At 38.1% G+C, this 18,875-nt stretch overlaps 1 protein-coding gene across 18 annotated transcripts in view; it reads right to left on the bottom strand.

Annotated features, from left to right (window-relative positions):
• Positions 1-253: 253 nt before the first annotated feature.
• TRIP12 (thyroid hormone receptor interactor 12) overlaps positions 254-18,875 on the bottom strand; it is a 146,096-nt gene continuing 127,474 nt past the window's right edge. For all 18 annotated transcript variants that reach the window (XM_057503462.1, XM_057503460.1, XM_057503459.1 and 15 more), the window contains 7 exons: positions 13,777-13,891; positions 13,320-13,474; positions 12,220-12,384; positions 6,838-7,002; positions 4,840-4,953; positions 1,526-2,240; positions 254-789 (listed from right to left, as the gene is read on the bottom strand). In XM_057503462.1, coding sequence (XP_057359445.1) covers positions 2,103-2,240; positions 4,840-4,953; positions 6,838-7,002; positions 12,220-12,384; positions 13,320-13,474; positions 13,777-13,891 — 852 coding nt within the window. In that variant the 3' untranslated portion in view covers positions 254-789; positions 1,526-2,102. The remainder of the gene's footprint in view (positions 790-1,525; positions 2,241-4,839; positions 4,954-6,837; positions 7,003-12,219; positions 12,385-13,319; positions 13,475-13,776; positions 13,892-18,875) is intronic.

Genomic DNA, 18,875 nt, shown 5'->3' with positions numbered 1-18,875 from the left:
CATGAACAACAAAATCCCATGGTTAACGAAAATGTAACAAACTGTGAGTATTGTATACAAAAACCTGTGTGAACTGCACAGACAATACATGAGTCAGGGAGAGAGGTCAGGAGGGTGAGAAGCACAGAGAGCTAACCTACGGAACTGTATTGTCAAATACACGTGGGCTCTCATTTCTGTACTTATGTACAAGAGTGGTCTTGGGAGGAAACAAAACTGCAGACTTAGCTAGATGGATACACACAGCCCAGAATTAAACTGCACAGCGACATTTATTGTTTCAGCCTGGAAAAACATCCCTTTTTTAAATTTCACACAGCAAAGCAAGTTAAAAACTTCACTCATCAAATAAATGATAACTTAAACAAGAACTTGCTAAAGAAACCTCATCACAACAATGTTTTAGGGCCTGATCACTTTAAGTCCATGGGGCCATTAATGAACATCAACCAAGTGTCTTTTATAATCTGCAAGCCGTTTTTCCTACAACAAGAAGGCGTAACATGTTTCCTTGACTCAGGTGATACATTTAGAAAAGAAATCATGATTTTTCCTTTGCTGTAACAGGCAGACACTGCATCTCTCGTTTTGATCAGGAAAGATGGAATGACTGCTGCCCTTCTCTCGCTGCTGTCAACAGTTTGTCACGCATTATCTCAATGCTTGAATAGTCCGGCAACTTAAGATAGTTCACACAAGTCATTACAGAGGGCAAGAAGTCATCTGGGTTTTCTGTTGATTCGAATGTCTTCCGAACAATTGTCAAAGGTGGATTCAAACTCCGGAAGCCTGATTCAGAGGGAAGGAAGACAGACCAAGGAGCTCAGTAAGTTCACAGGATGCACTCCAGCTAGCTCAGAGAAAACCATTTTCTCATCCATAAGAATCAGGCTGAAATCACAAGTACCCACTTTGTTCTTGCTACTATTATCGCAAGACATTACACATGGTTTGCTGTGCACTTCCATGACACACAAGGTATTTATTCTGTCTTGCTTGGTGACCCACATGTTCCATATCCGTGTGGTACATGGAACTGGGCTCTGCTTTATCACACAGCCATCGTGTAACATGGAGGCAATCAGTTCTTTATGCTTTCTGACTCTGAGCACTAATCCAACTCAGATTAGCTGTCATTTCTGAGAAACCAGACTTTGAATGCATTCTCACCCACATCATCTAAGAGTTGGTAATGTATAAACAAACGCCTGAGAATTTGGACTCTATCTAGAAGAGCAGCATTCCATGTGTATTAGTAATCCTGCTTCCACATGTTCAAGACCATCCCTATGAACTCCCCTGCCAGTGATATCTTTACTAGATTGCAAAACAAATAAACTTAGAAATATGCTACTAGAACAACTAAGAGGCACAGTAAGTCAGAAAAAAAAGTTCTGCTACTGTCCCTGAAGTTTCTTTCCCCTGCCCCCATTCCTCCCTCCCTCGCTGGTGCACACCTTTCTCTCACACACACACTCACTTACTCACAGCCAAAACAAGTACCGAGCATCAAGAGCATACCCACCTCCAACAGGTAATCTCGGGCTGCCTGTCACAAACTGGAGAAACAGCCTCTGCTGCTCATTATCAAAACTACTGAGAATTTCAAACAAGAATTTCACAGCCCGACTACAAGAGAAATACATACACCAAAATTATTTCATTATATTAAAATATAGCTTTAACTTACACAGCATTGCTGACTCTCACCATCAGCTAGAGACTATCAAAGTTAAATATGATACATGAGTTCACATTAACAATGTACTCGAGAATCTAATTTGTTTCTTCTGTTGTTTATTGGAGTTAGAATTCAAATAGAGTAATTGCTATTGAAATAAGACTTGTCTTATTGTACAGGTATTTCCATTTTACTATATATATATATATATATATATACAAAGGGTAATGGGGTTCTATCTGTATCCCCCACTTTTTCCCTCCCTGCCCATTTTCATTGAAATACTTGGGAAAGAAACCCTGGGTCCTATTGGTGTAGTCTTGAAAGACAACGTAGACAAATTTTAAAATGACACTCCTCCCCAGCCCATTGTTGTTTATTACACACACACACACACACACAAACACCACCACCACCAAATTCAAAAACTACAAACGGAGAAACTGGCAGCTCTGGGTACTTGCCTATCATGAGTATAACCGTGATCTGGCCTGCAGCATTCCATCAGTGTCTTTGCATCCCAGGTGTCTGCTTTACTGCCACACAGGAGCTGATCCAGCTGTGTGTTTACACAAGGTAACACATTAGAAAAAACATAGCTGCCTAATTCAGAGAAAATGCAAACAACATGATTCTGTCTTATAGTATGCCCATATAAAGGTTGCCATGTACCAAATAAGATCATTTTCAGTATTAAAAATTTCCGCTTAGGACTCCTTTAGAAAAAGTGCTCTTCTGAAATGCCCACAGTCTCAATCTCTTCTTTGGTTACACACTGATAGGTACACTGTCCATTTGCAGGGTCTCAGTTCTAGAGAAGCCTTTAATTGCAAAAAAAAGAAACTAAAACAAAACCAATTTAAGTTTTCCTAACTCTTCTCCTTTCTTCAGAGGCTTTAACTTGATAATCTATTTTTAACCAGAGAGATTTTAGAAATCCCATCTTTTAGAAACACAGGGATACAAAAGAATGGAAGCCAAGAGACAGAATACTGGACTGGAGACAGAAGTGGGAGATCAAAGTTTAACTGACAGACAGAGCAAATGAATAGGTTTTCATTATTTTGTAAAGAGAGGTGCATCTATGCCATATGGTTTTGGGCATGTATGGGGACCAAGCTAGCCATTACAGTGAAAGCAAGAAATGCCTGTACCTCCTTAGAAAATCTAACATCAGTTTCAAATTAAACCATCTTTTTTGCTTCACATCATTAATCATCAGGGAAATGCAAATCAAAAACACTATCACCTCACACCAGTTAGAATGGCCACTATCCAAAAGACAAGAAGTAACAAGTGTTGGTGAAGATGTGGAGAAATGAGAACCTCCTACAGTGTTGGTGGGAATGTAAGCTGGTGCAGCCCTCAAAACACTAAAAATAGAAATACCATATGACCCAGTTAATTCCACTTACAATAATTTACCCAAAGAAAACACATCTGATTCAAAACCATAAATATATATGCACCCCTTCATTTACTGCCACATTTACAACAGCCAAGATATGGAAGCAACCAGTGTCCATCAACAGATGACTGGATAAAGACGTGGCACATAGATACAATGGGATATTATTCAGCCACTAAAAATGAAAGAAATCCTGACATTTGCCACAATAGGAATGGACCTAAAGGGTATTATGCTAAGTGAAATAAGCCAGACAGAAAAAGACAAATATCTGTTATGATTTCACTTATTTGTGGAATATAAAAACAAAGCAGAACAGAATGAATAAAACAGTGGTAGACTCATAGACACTGAGAAGTGACTTGTGGTTAATAGGGAGTAAGGGCTGGGTTGCGGGGGTGGGTGGAAACTGTGAGGGGGATAAAGGGGCACAAAAATTCTCAATCACAACCTAAGTTGGTCATGGGGATAGTGGTATACTGTGGAGAATACAGCCAATGATTCTGTAACATCTTCCTACACTGACAGCTGGTAAACGCACTAGTGGGGGTGAGCATTTAATAATAAGTGCAACTGTTGAACCACTGTGTTACATACTTCAAACCGATATAAGATTGTATATAAATGAAGCTAGAATTAAAAAAAAACATGATCCCCCCCAAAAAATTAAACCATTTTTTTCTCTGGCTAACTGCCCATTTGTGGAATGACTATATACTTTGAGAAAATCCAAAATGCAGGCCCTATGAAATTAGTATCTATTATGTGTCATTCACTGCCAGGTACTTTAGGTATCCTGTCTAGTAAGACAGAGGTTATCCCAATTTGATGGATGCAGTCGGATACAACTTAGATAAGGTCATACAGCTACCAAGTAGTGGGGGGGACGAGGACTCAACCCCAGGAGCAACACTTGCTACTTTCAGTTCCACTTAGTGCCCGAAAGTGCTCAGTATACCATATGCTTCATAAATAGCAAATTAAAGAGGATATAAAAATAAGAGATGAAAATTCTAAGTCATTCAAAAATTTCCAGACTCAGTCAGAATCAATGTGTATTCTAAAAGTAGTATTCAAAAAAATAAGTAAGAAGTTTCCAAATTGGGAAAACCTAAAACTTTCTAGACCCTTTTTATGCCATCTCACTAGCAGTGATGAGTTCTTTGAGATTCTTGTTGCAGTTTAAACATAGCTAGGAAAAAACGATGCACATAAACTTATTTTTTCCATTCTCACAAATATCCTCTGAATTTGGCAATTAGATGATTTGCAACACTTCCTTAGAACTTCAAGGACAAAATCATGAAACAGTGTCTCACCTAAATCAGGAAGTTCTGTCAAACCAAAACAAACAAGTACAGCCTTAGAGTCACTTTCCTTCCTCCGCCCCATGGCTTTGCCCATCTGCCACAGCAGCACAGGGACCCAAGTCCCCGTCCCCACCGGGCAGCACGGTGGCTCGGGTGACAACAGTGCCCCCTCCATCACACACACGGACCCTACGCCATGTCCAATATGTAGTATTTTTACCACTTATATATTTATAATAGAAAAGAGGTCATATTTAAGTTATATTTAATATTCCACCTTGTCTGGAAATGATCTTATTTTCCCAAAACTTCCATTCCCTGCTCCCAAACCCCATTATTTTTTTGTTTGTATAAATGAGGACTTTGAATAGCACATAGGTAACAGCCCAATAAAGGCAACTATAGGGACAGAACCAGAAATGACCGCTTTAAATACTCACTTCTTCTGGGTAGAAGTACTGAAGATGACTGAGAGGGAAGACAGATTCAAATCCATCTCTGAAAGAATCAAACTGCCTGGAAACACCTTCATTTAGTGCCCAGAATATAACCAGCTGCAAGAAGAAAAGTCTTTTAAAAACCACGCCAAGATTTCAAATCTCCTTCCCATTTTAATACATGGTAAAGTAGTGAAACATCCTGATTACTTTAAAAAAAAAAAAAAGGTTATTATGTCCTTTAAATTATCTTTCAGAAAACTGCATAAGTAAAAGATCAGTCAGGTCAACTTCTGATTTGGGGCCTGGCCAATAGGAAAACATAAAAAAATGAGACGTGCATTTATACACTTAGTGTGTTTTGAAAATTCGTTTACATCAAAATCCCTATGGTAGTGATACACTACCTTAACCACATGAGAAGCAGCTGAGAATTTCCCAAGAAGGTCTAAGTAATGTTTCAAGATTCACAATTATCAACTGTTAAGTGTTTAAAATTTTTAATGTGAAATTTTCAGTTCTAAATCCTGTTTAATTCTTAGAACCCAACCTTTTTGCAGTATGTTTCTCCACTTAGAAAAAAGGCAAATTTTGGAAATGCAGCCGCATGAAATTGAAGGGTAACCAAAAGCAACTGTTATCTAGTCTTCAATGACTCTGGTTAACCCACTTGATTCAGGAATAGAGGACAAATTCAAAGTGAAAAGTACAGTGTTTTGGTAACAGAAAAATACAAGCACTACTGCAAATTATTTTCAGAGACACTTAATCAGGACATTAAGTCATCATTTACTAGTAAGCCAAAAAATTGGCTTTCTTAAAGTTAGAACGAAGCAGGAAGAATGAGAAGACAGTCCTATGCACTATTTAAAAAATTACATATGAATCATAGAACTGTTAGGAAGACTAAATATTATCTGGGTTCCTCTGCTATCTTCTCTCCCAAACAGATGAAGAAACCACAGCCAAGATTTTTCAGAGGTTCCATCTGAAATTACACAGTTAAAGTAATGGAAAAGTCAGTCTAGGTGTAGGTGGTATTTTATCTTGAACCCAAGGCTCTTTCCAGTCAATGTCAGGAATAAACCAAAAGAAACTTTTCAAGAAATAACAGAAAAATATACATAGGCTGTAATTTAAAATATTAATGTGTATTCAATAGAAAATTATTTTTCCTTAATTTAGCACATATAGTCAAGGATCATGAATTAGTAATTTGAAAGGCCTCACCAACCCACCAAACGTGTGTGCTGAGAAAATTCTGTCATGTTAGCTGGCTTGATAGAAAGGCAGAAATGCAGTCTGGTGAGAAAAACCAGTGATGGCTCCTTTTCACCAATTACTTCTTAACTAAGAACATGTGGTGTTATAGATAGTACTCCAGCTTGATGATGGAGAATTCAAGGCAGAGTGAAATAGCTGACATGTTCTCTCAAAAGCAAACAGAAGCTAAGGCCTGAAAAAGTGGACTTCATGCAGTGATCCGGGATGTCAAAGGTCTCAAACCAGACTGTGCAGGCAGTGGATGGAAACCAACCCCGGGCTTCGCCACTCCGGTCCCTTCCCTCTCCCTTCAGAGTACAGCTGACCCTTGAACAATGATGGGGGCTAGGGGATACCAAGCCCCATGCAGTTGAAAATCCACATATAATTTTTAATTCCCCAAAAGCTTAATGACTAATAGCCAACTCTTGACCAATAACAGTTGATCAATACACACTTTGGATGTCATATTTTATATACTATATTCTTGCAATAAAGTAATCTAGAGGAAATAACCTTACAATAAAGTAAGCTAGAGAAAAGTTTTCACATTGTCACAAATCTCAAAAATTTGTCCAATATATTTATTGAAAAAAAAAACAAAACAAAACACCCTGCGTGTTAAGTAGACCTGCACAGTTTGAGCCTATGTTGTCCAAGGGTCAGCAGTAGTACACACAGGCAAAGCCATGCATCACCACAGCCGCCTTCTGCCCGACGCACACTGCAATTACATACTCTTAGATACTCCTCTAAATTGTGGATCGTGACTGGGATATCCTTTCCTCCTTTCTTCAGTTCGATGTTGGGAAACCCTGGCAGAGTGAAATCCAATCCTAGATCTTCAACTGAGCAGCCATTCATAGTCAGGGTTTCTAATGCATACTGTAGACTCTCTTTGGTCTTAAAATTAAAAAAAAGAGGCGGGTGGCAGGGAGAAATATTGTCAATTATTCACTCAGTTATGCTTTTGTGTTTTTAAGAAAAAAATATGCTAATAAATTTAATGGGTTCCTTTACCTCTTAGCATTTTTCTTTCTTTTTTTTTTTTTTGCCATAATCTGTACAGGAACAAGCCACTGAGATCACAAAGGAAATAAACACGTTCGGATTCTAACTACTTTTATACAGGAAAACAAAAATCACTTGAAGTTCCTCCATAATGAGATGCTTGCTACTCAATTTGACAATATTCAAATTAGAATTCACAGAATGACCATTATTCAAATTGTTAGGGCCTATTTAAGAGTATGTACTCCTCTAGACGCAAACAAACTTTACATAAATTTCTAGGCGAATTTTAATGAATCTCATATACGTATATAGCAAATACTAATACATCATGTTAAGAAAACTGTAAATACAAATAATCACTACCTGGTAATGGTGATTAACCCTTTTTCTGTACAAGGTTCAAGTCTAAAGAATACTCTGGGATTCTTTCTTCAATCATTCCAGGCCTAACATAACACATTTGTATTCATATAGTACCACTCTGACAGAAAACGTTTCCAACAAAGCCCTAAGAAAAATCCAGTCATCCTCTAAAGACAAATGCTATAAGCAGACAAATGTTAAAAGCAGTTTATATCACTTACTTTTTAAATGCTTAAGATTACGAAAAGCTTATAAAAAAATTTTTTTAGATTCAAGATCAAAGACCAACATGCTAAACTGCAAATTCTATCAGAAAATCGGTTCCAAGGATAATTGAAAGAAGGCAAATGGCTTTCCAAATTGTAGATGCCTCCAAGTATGAAATTCCTAGAAGCAAAACAGTCAAGGTACAGGAAACTGTCATTCAAACTAAAGCTGGGAAGTACTGATGAATAAATTATTTTTTTAAAAAGGAAACTGAAAGCTGCTCAGGATTCCAGATAATTTAAAATGCAGAGAAGGTGGCAGCATTATTTAAGATTGCAGCAAAATACAGTTGTTGAGGATTATGTCCACTTTCACTTCCGTAAAAATTCTTGTTAATGTCTCAGTTTCAGGTGCATCATTTGATGATACTCAAACAGAAGACTTTCATTTTACTTCTGAAATATTCTTCAGCAGAAAGATTTTGAAAGTAGTAATAAAAAAACACTCTCCATTTTAATGTTCTCCCACTGGGAGCGCTCAATACTGCCCCCCACCTTGTCACAAGTCACTGCTATGCTAATGAAAAGTCTCTTCTCCTATCACTTCTTAATCATCAGTCCATTTTTCATGTATCTTTCAAGAATTTAAACTACCAAGTAGAACCTCGGCCAGGACAGCTTGTTGCATCTGAATAGTATATAAGATAATGAGGTGGGTGTTTCAGCACACTGCCATTCCTCATGCTCTGGTTGGAAGTTGGTTAACACAGTAATCAGCTCTGGAATGTGGTTTCTGTGCCAAATATTTTATACTTTAAAGGTGACAACATCAGGAATAATAAAGATTAGAAAAACAAATCTCTTAAGGATTTGAGGAAGAGAACTGTGGTGGCATACTGCACTGCAGCCAAGGAGACACAACAAACTTGCAAGGAGTGTAAGTTCAGGCTCCAGAGCAAACAGCCTGGGTTTGAATCCAGCTCTCCCAGATTCTAGGTATGTGACTCAACGTGCCTTGGGTTCCTCATGTGTAACCCAAGATACTTCTAGTATCTAAATCTCACAGGGTGGTCGGGGGTTAAAGAATTGATGTATGTAAGGCACTCGCAACAGTGTCATGGGTTTAACTTTCTTTCCTTTTCTTTATGGCCCATTATTTATCTAAAAGATGATCATAAAAAGGATTGTAGTAATTAAAAACTTACAAAGTTGGTAAGCATTAAAAATCCTTAAGACCTTATACGGAAAAGATGGAATTGGCTTCTTTAAACACTAATTTCTGATACTTATTTTTCCAAAAATCACCAATAATTACCAATTAATAATGGGGGATAAAATTCATTCTCCTACAAATCATCTTGCCTGATAAAAAGAAAGCATTCTAAGTCCTGACCTCACTGTCTACTGTAAGCTCTCCTCCATCTTATCAACAGATGTGGCACTGTCACTAGATTCTCAACTTTATGTATTTATCTATTCTTATTTTATGCAATTCATAAAAATAGGAGTTGACTTAACATTAGTCCATGTTACCTGCCCGAATATAAATTTTTTTTAAAAATATAACTTTGTCTTCTTCTAATGTCAGATACAGAACCATTATTAATCTCAGGATGAGTCAAATGATTTTTAATCTATTGTTAAATATATAAAGAACAATTATGAGCAAGTGGGATTTACTCCAAGGATGCAAGGTTGGTACAGTATTCATCAATATCATATATCACATATTAACAAAAAGCAGAATAAAAACCACATGAGCATCTCAATTAATGCTGAAAAAGCACTTAACAAAATTCAACATCCATTCATGACAAAAACTCTTTTAACAAAATGGGTATAGAGGGTACATACACCAACATAAAAGACTATGTATAACAAGCACAGAGACAAGATCACACTTAATACCAAAAACCTGAAAGCTTTTCCTCTAAGATCAGGAACAAGACAGGATGCCCACCCTCACCACTTGAATACTGGAGGTCCTACCCATGGCAATCAGAAAACAAAAAGAGATAAAAGGCATCCAAATTGGTGAGGAAAAAATTAAACTGTCACTATTTGCAGGTGACATTATACATAGAAAACCCTAAAGAATCCACCAAAAACATATTAGAACTAGTAACTGAATTCAGCAAAGTTGCAGGATCCAAAATTAATACACAGAAATCTGTCACATTCTTATATACTAACAACAAACTAGCAGAAAGAGGAATAAGGAAAACAGTTCCACTAACAAATGCGTCAAAAAGAATAAAATAGCTAGGAATAAATCTAACCAAGTTCATAAAAGATATTTAATCTGAAAAATCTAGGACACTCATGAGAGAAATTAAAGAAGACACCAATAAATGAAACTATATCCATGCATGCTAATGGACAGAAGAATAAGTACTGTCAAAATGGCCAACCTGCCAAAGCAATTTGCAGATTCACTGCAATGTGTATCAAAATACCAACAGTATTCTTCAATGAAGTAGAACAAAGTTCTAAAATTCATATAGAACCACAAAGACCCTGAATAGAAAGCAATCCTGAGAAGGAAGAGCAAGCTGGGGGATTGCGTTCCCTGACTTCAAGTTCTACTATACAACTAGTCATCAAGACAATTTGGGACTGGCACAAGAACAGACCCATAGATCAAGGGAACAGAACAGAGAGCTCAGATATAAACCCATGCACGTATGGTCAATTAATATATAATAAAGGAGCCATGAATATAAAATGGGGAAAAAACAGCCTCTTCAACAACTGTTGTTGGGAAAATTGGACAACTATATGTAAAAGAATGAAACTGGATTAGTAACTCCACACAAAAAAAGTAAACTTGAAATGGATCAAAGACCTGAATGTAAGTCATGAAGCCATAAAAATCTCAGAAGAAAACACAGGCAAAAATCTCTTGAATATAATAAGTATGAGCAATTTTTTCCTGGACACATCTCCTCAGGCAAAGGAAACAAAATTAAAAAATGAACAAGTGAGACTACATCAAACTAAAAAGCTTCTACACAGCAAAGGACACCATCAGCAGAACAAAAAGGCATCCCATAGTATGGGAGAATATATTTGTAAATAACTCATCTGATAAAAAGTTAACATCCAAAATATATAAAGAACTCACAAGCCTCAAAACCTGAAAACCAAATAACCTGAGTAAAAAATGGGCAGAGGACCTGAACAGATACTTCTCCAGTGAAGAAATACAAATGGCCAACATGAAAAAATGCCCTATGTTGCTAATCATTATGGAAATGCAAATTAAAACCACATGAGGTATCACCTCACACCAGTTAAACTGGCCACTATTCAAAAGACAAGAAATAGCAAATGCTGGTGAGGGTGTGGAGAAAAGGGAACCCTTCTACACTGCTGCTGGAAATGTAACTTGGTGCAGCCACTGTGGAAAGCAATATGGAGGTTCCTCAAAAAACTAAAATAGAACTACCATTTGACCCGGAATTCTCCTCCTAAGATCCCTGATTCGAAAAGACATATGCATCCCTATGTTTATTGCAGCACTATGTGCAATAGCCAAGATATGGAAGCAACCTAAGCGTCCATCAGTAGATGAATGGAAAAAGAAGATGTGGTACATATACACAATGGAATATTATTCAGTCATAAAAATAAAAGAAATCGTCCCAATTACAACATGGATGGATCTAGAGGGCATTATGCTCAGTGAAATAAGCCAGGCAGAGAAAGAGAAATACCAAATGATTTCACTTATTTGTGGAGTGTAAAAACAGCAAAACAGAAGGAACAAATAGCAGTAGACTCATAGACACCTAGAAGGGACTAGTGGTTACCAAGGGAGAGGACAGGGGAGGGTGAAGGGGATCAAGGGGCACAACAACTCACAGTCACAATATTAAGTTGATGACAGACTGTAGTACAGCATGGAGAATAGTCAATGATTCTGTAGTATCTTACTATGTTGATAGAGAGTAACTTTACTAGAGGGGGTGAGGATAATATATTTGAAACCAACATAAGACTATATATTAATGAAACTTTAATAAAATATATACATATTTAAAGAATAAACATTCATGATGTAAAGCTCAAATTTACTCGTGAAATCTAACAGAGACACTTCAACATTACGAAGAAATAGTGGAGACCCATCAGGACCTTTAAAATTGTCTCTAGAAGCAAATGGATTATTCCTAGTTAAGACCTCTTCCGGGAAATCTATCTGTCCTGAGAATAATTTAACTGATTCAAGTGCTTACTAAAAAAATTCAGTATGATATAGTATCTGCCCAGATACAGAATACCCATCTAAAATTGAACAAAGAGACCTATCGTTTCAGTTAGGAGCATACTTTGTTAATGAAGCTGTTTATTTGTTACCTGTTACTATCTTACCCACTGCAGTATATTCCAGGTAGTATAATTTAAAAAATCAAACTCTTCTAAAATAAAACATTAATGTAAAATAATAACCAGGTCAAACCCAAGCCACTTAACAAAGACCTCAGCTTTCTGCAGTAAGAACTGATCTGACCATTTTCTCATCTTCTAAGCCTACCTGAGATTTATCTTGTTCAAGTCTCTTCTTCTGTCTGACAATGTCTTCTAAGTGATACACTGATCTGGCCACAACTGGGTCAATGTCAAACAAATCGTGCGATGTTAGTGAAGTTTCTTGCCGTAGCATCCACTTATAAAAGGGCAAGCCAAGGGGGAGATCCACCTGTAAGGAACATGAAAAATATTTCAACAGTCACACTAAGCTTCTAGAATTGCTTCAGTTCTATAACTGACACTTCCAGAAGTCATTTAAAAAAGTCAGGTAACCCCTAAGGGTTAAAAGTGGCTACCCATACTTAGGCAACTGTTTCTATAAGTACATGAAATTCTCTCCCATTTAAACTCAATGTGAGGCCCAGATTTTGTGAAATATTTAGAATACTGAAGAATCTCACTTAAACACTGACCCTACAAGGGAATTTTTCCATGGACATATATTCTCCCTAAGAGCCAACACTGAGAATTTTAGCAGAATCTTACTCTATTTGGGGGCAAAAAAATTTAATTCCACTGTAGTCTGTATTACTACTGTATATTCAGAAGCAAGAGAGGTTAAAAGGAAAAACCAATAAATTACAGTTAAAATTGAAAGGTTGTGAATTCAACATCAGATGAAAATGTCTTACACATACTGATCAAGTATCTCAGAAAATGTGGAGAGGAAATGAAGGTAAGTCCACAAATGATCAAGCCTCAGTGAATACTGATTTCTTGGGGCTATTTGCATTCCAGCACTCTAATGGTAACTGACTGCAGTTCAGCTGCAGAAAGCTGATGTTTTTTTTCTTAATTAAAAATATAATGTTAAACACTAAAAATATGTAACTAAAACCACCTCTAATGTTGCCTGATTCTCTGAACCCATGCTACTAGAAGAATGGACCACTAACCAGCACTTGGGTATCACCTGGGAGCAGGTATGAAAATGTGGAAAGTTGGGCCTCACTCATCAATTAGTCAGAATTGGCTTTTTAAATGAAATCCCCAAGTAATTCATATGCACACTATTTTTAAAATACAGCGGTAAGTGCAGGGGATTAAGGTAATGTCATAGTACATAGGTACAAAAAAACCCTAGGAAAAAAAAAAAAAACTTACCAATCGGAAATCCATGATAGCCTTAGCCATTAATTTTCCTAAGAAGCGAAACTTCATCTTAACCTTTGCGATATGAGCTGGCTTGGCTGTTCTACCAAAGGGAAGTGCAAACAGGCCCTGGAGGTTTTGAATATACTTGGTCCCTTCTTGGCTTCCTGTAAAAAATAAGCAAGTCAACAAACATTAGAGGCAATTTCCCCAGACAAAACAAGGCAAGATCTAGTAACTAAGAACATTTAAGAAATTGGGTATTTTCAGAATCAGGTAACAGATCACTGAGTGAAACCCTCTAGCGCCGCGAGGGCCTCCCTTATTTGATGAAAGAGAAAACAAAACAAAGGCTAAAAGGTCAGAAAGCATGGTCCTCTGCTAGAAGTTAAATATATTTAATGAACTGTAAGGACTCTTTACCTGACATGAATTAACACAAATGGACTAACTTAGAGATTAACATTACCTTTTGGATTGCTAAGAGTTACTTCTTCTCCTCTCCAGAGACCCAAGTCAGCTCTCTGTAGTTCCTGAGATACAAGTGCATAAAACTCCAGTGTAGGCCCAAGACCTGTACCAACCTACAGAAGGACAGAAGTAGAACAATTTCAACTTAGAGAATCTGTGGGGTTTTTTAATGTACCAGTGTCTTGGCAATGTGGATACTAATAGGAACTGTTTATCAGGATGTTACAGATTATTTCCCAAACTGTCCCGATTATATTCCTTCAGTCCTGGTCATGTGGAACAGAACTAGCAACCCTTTATCATTTCTTACCCCCTATGGCCTCAACATTTTAATGGTACTGTTTGAGCATATGTAACTGATGGAAGTGCCACAGAAGCTCTCACTCTCTCAGGGAGTAAGATGGCATTGTCTGCATGTGGCTCTTTTTGCCCATTCTCTAACGAATTGGTACCCTGACACCAGCTCAATTGTCACCTCCTCAGGAGAAGCATCCTTTATCTGCCCAAACAGCTTTGTTCCTTTTTCTAGAACTCAGCTATTTTAATACTTACCATATTACATGCCATGATTTCATTACACACTTAAATATCTTACTTGAGGGCAACTTTAAATCACCTTTGTACCCTTCTATGGTGCCTGGGCACACACGAGCCATTACACAGGCTTGTTGAATAAAACTAGAGTACTTAAAGGTCTGAACCCACACCAACACCCACAGGGCTAATGTGGCTGGACAGGATGTAAGTGCTTCTTAAACCCCACAGTGCACTGGAGTCGCCTGAAGATTCTGATTTGGTAGGTTTAGTTTAAAGCCTGGGCACTGGTATTTTAAGACACGCTTGAAAGGTGACTGTAGAGCCTTGAATGAAAACCCCTCCTCTGTGAGACACGTGATCCTGGGGCAGGGTTTATAGCCTAATTATAGCTCTTTCATGTCCCACCAAAATCCAACCAGCCCAGACCAGGAGCTAATGACAAGTTAATTCCACAGTTTATAGGTTAAATCTAACCAGAGTCCTATCAAGAAGGTTCTACTTCATTTATAGATTATTTGCAAACAATGGGTATTATTTTAACATTGTAAGTTACTTCAAAAAGCACCCCCACTAAAGGATGTAGTCTACCTAATGTTACCTCTACCTTTCCCAGTGATCCATCAGCTTGGAGCTGGTGCTGTTCTGCTGATGCTCCACAGCTGCTGATGGCATCAGCATCCACCCCACGTGCAACCAAAACTCTGGTACCACCCATGGCTCTTCTCCTTTCACTCCCATCATTAAACACCGTAAAGCCCACCTCCAAATACATTCTAAACTGATCAGCCCCATCCTCTTATTTGGCCTCCTGCCAGAGCCTCCTAAATGGTCTCTGCACTAGCATTCTCAGAACCCCAGATCCTCTTCTCCCACTTTCCTAGGAGTGACCTTTACAAAGTGTATGTGTGAACACTCCTCTGCACCCTCCAATAGTGTCCCAGCACTCAAAGCAAAAGCTCAAGTTCTTAGCACAGCCTGCGTGACTACTGCTTCTGGCCACAGTCATCTGCAACAGGCCAGGAATGCTGCCTAAGGGCTTCCACTTGTCTCCTCTGGTAGAGACACTCTTTCCCCAGAGATTAAGGACAACCTCTACTCAACCACCACCTTAGACTACCCCATGGGCACCCGCCCCACATCATGCTCCATCTTCTTATTCTGCTTCGTTTTTTCTTCATCATGCAGCCTAACACATACATGTGCACAAGTGTATGTGTACTGACCTCCCCAAACTAAAATAAAGATCAGTGACAGCAGGGACTTTGTAGATTCTGTTCTCTACTGAATCCCAGGCACTGGAGAAGAACGAGAGGAAAGACAGCAGCAGAGAAAGAAAGAACTGCAGTACATCCAGTATCCACCAGATGGTGCTTGAAAACAAGTTAATTCTCTCCAACGTAAGAAATCACAGGTCAGATCAGTCTACTTACTGCCTTTGTCCAAATACTGTTATTTCTAAAGGTAACACAGCCTTAACTCACAGTACTAAATGGCACGGCTATTGCTGTCTCTGTGACACCAAGGGTCTGTGAGAGCGGAAGGACCAGGCTGGGTCTGCTCTGGCAATTCAGCCCTACCTTGGGCTGACCCGGCAGCCCTGCAGATCAATCTGACCTTTTCAGGAATCTTTGCTCTACCCAGTCACTCCACAGAAAAGGTAGGTATTTTGGTTTGCTTCTTGTTTTTTAAGAAAGCATAAAGCTCCAGGAACAAAAACACAGAAACACTAAAAAGTCTGACAACTTGTCTAACTTTGAAAGTCTATTTCTTTCAAATGATAACATTTATATATATCAGCACTCACCACGTGACACTATCCTAAGTGTTTTACCCATTTAAGCTCATTTAACCATTGTAACAAACAATGAGGCAGGTATATTTCTTATGCTCCTTGTTGAGATCTCATTGAGGAGTTTACCTAACTTGCTATCTTTACCCAGCTAGTAAGTGGTGGCACCAGGTGCCACATTCCATGTTCTTAACCTGTCACCATCCAGGAGGCTGGGTCACTGGCAGCCCCAATCCCTGGCTTGGGTGACATTCTGAACCCAGAGACAGCTTTAGTTCTCCCCTGGCTTACCAATATCATCCCTACTTGAGATGGAGCCCATTTTGATTTGACACTAGGGTTAGGATTCCAGAGCTAGTCAGAAGTCTTCCTGATGACCACCGGCTGCCTTGTATGGTTGAGTGTGATTTACAATGTGAGGCTCTGTGCATATATGAAGCAAGCACTCCTCCAAACCCCTTTTCCCCAATGAAGCTGGTTCCTAGACTCCTTTTCAGAGTCAATAGGTTAAGACCCATTGATGAAGATCATAAAATCATGATTTCTGTATCAGCAAGTCAATCCTGACCCTTAGAACAGTGTGATGCTATTCTGAACTTGTTCAGGTTCCACGTAAGATGTGTTCTGAACAGACTCATGAAGGGTAAGAGAGAAAAGATATTCTTGGCCAAAAAAAAAAAATGAGGAGTAAAAAAGTAGAAAGCATGTTTAAACAAACTAAGCAGGCCAAGTTGGCTAGAGCAAAGGTCTTGCCATTTTATAAATAAAATTTGGGCATATAAAATATAAGAACTGTATCCTCTGGGCAACAAGGCATGATCAGGGTAGAGTCAAAAGAAGACCCAATTTCTTACCCCAGCAGTCAAAGCCTCCCCTTCCCCTCCCCTCCCTCTCATCACTTCCAGGGCAGTCATTCACTCTGCCACTCACCACCAAGCCCAATCCTTTGCTCAAGTCACATCCGTTGGTCCCTTCAATCTTCTGTCTTCCATTAAGGTATAACTTAAGGTCTTACTTCTCCTCATGGCTTCCCTCACACACTCCTGGGACAGTCATCTTTGTCTGAAAGCCTCATTCACTTGGTACCTATGCCACCCATTTGCAACACCTGTTTGCACCTTTGTCCTGTCTTCCCAGCTGTGTTGCAATCCTTTCAATGCAGGAACTCTGCCATAACCTGGATCCCTGACATGCCATACACCTCAGTACACAAGTACTTAAAAATTTAATTTTGATGACTGAATTAAGTTGACTCTTAACTCCGTTAACTTTTCAAGTCTTAATGATGAGAAAATGTTTAAGAAATGATGAAAAATCAGTCGATTAAGATTACCTGCATAACTACAGCTAAGATTGTGGATATTACCATGTACTTACCATGAGCCAGGCATTGTTCTAACCCTTCACATGAATCAAAACAGTCACAACTTGACGTAACTCACAATAGTCATAACCCACATTTTATAGATAAGAACAGTGGAGGGGGGGTGGTTTAGAGTGGTTATTAGCCCTTACAATCAGTGTTAAAGGAGGTTTGAACATTTTATGTCCATAGGAGTTTCAGAAGTCCAAACACTCCAAAGTTTTGTTTTAAAATAAATTAGGGGCAGGAGGAAGGAAAGTATCCCCAAGAGACTCAAAACTTCAGAGTTCATACACACAGAAAATCATTACTTGAATCTTCTGGTGTGCTATCCCAGCTGTTTAAAAGCTTCTTAAAAGAAATAAAAGATGAAGATTAGAAAGAATATAAAACTAAGCTGTCTTTTTTCACAGATGACAAGACAGTCTACAACATGGGTTGACAAGCTACAGCCCTAGCCCTCTCCATTCTCGTATGGTCTTTAAGTTAAGAATCATTTTTACAATTCTAATGGCTGAAAAAAGTCTTGAATATTTTACAACGTGAGAAAATTATACGAACCTCCAATTTCAGTGATGATCAAGTTCTAAAGGAACAGTCATGCTCATTCATATACATACTGTCTACAGCCACTGTCATGCTTGTACAAAGGTGAAACAGAGCAGTGATGGAGATTGTATAGCTCTGGCCCACAAAGCCTGAAATATTTACAGAAAGGTTTCCCAAGCCCTCATTCTCCAATAATCCTGAATAATCTGTTGAAAAGTTATTAGAACTAATTAAGTTTATCAAGGTCACAAAATATAAGATCAATATACCAAAATCAACTGTATTTCTATAAAAGCAAATAGAAATTAAAATGGGAGAACAGGGTCATTTTCAACACCATCAAAAAATATGAAATATTTGGGTAGAAACTTAACAAAGTATGTACGTGAAAGACCTTTAGACTAAAGTTACAAAGCAATACTGAGAGAAATAAAAGACCTCAATAAATGGAAGGCTACATTGTGTTCATAAATTGGAAGACTCAATACTGTAAATGTAAATTTTCTCCCAAACTGATCAAGATTCAACACAATTCTAATCAATACGCTGTGAGGACTTTTTGTACTCACAAGCTGATTCTAAAATTTATAGGGAAATAGGATTGAGAATAACCAAACAACTCAGAAAAAGAAAAACCAAGTCGGAGGACTCACACTGATTTTAACTCTGACTATAAATATACAGTTTTCAACATAGTGTAGACTAACAAAAAAGAACAAAAAATCCAGAAAGAGATCCTAATAGTCATTATCACATGATTTTCAACAAAGGTTAATAAGATACTTCACTTCAATGGGGAAAGTTGGTCTTTTCAAATAAACTGAAGAGCTCATGTTGAAGGAAAAAAAGGACCTTTGCC

Source organism: Manis pentadactyla, chromosome 6, assembly GCF_030020395.1.
Source record: "Manis pentadactyla isolate mManPen7 chromosome 6, mManPen7.hap1, whole genome shotgun sequence".
NCBI classification, from domain to species: Eukaryota; Metazoa; Chordata; class Mammalia; order Pholidota; family Manidae; genus Manis; species Manis pentadactyla.
The sequence above is the reverse complement of the archived record's forward strand: the minus strand, read 5'-3'. Positions and strand labels throughout refer to the sequence as shown.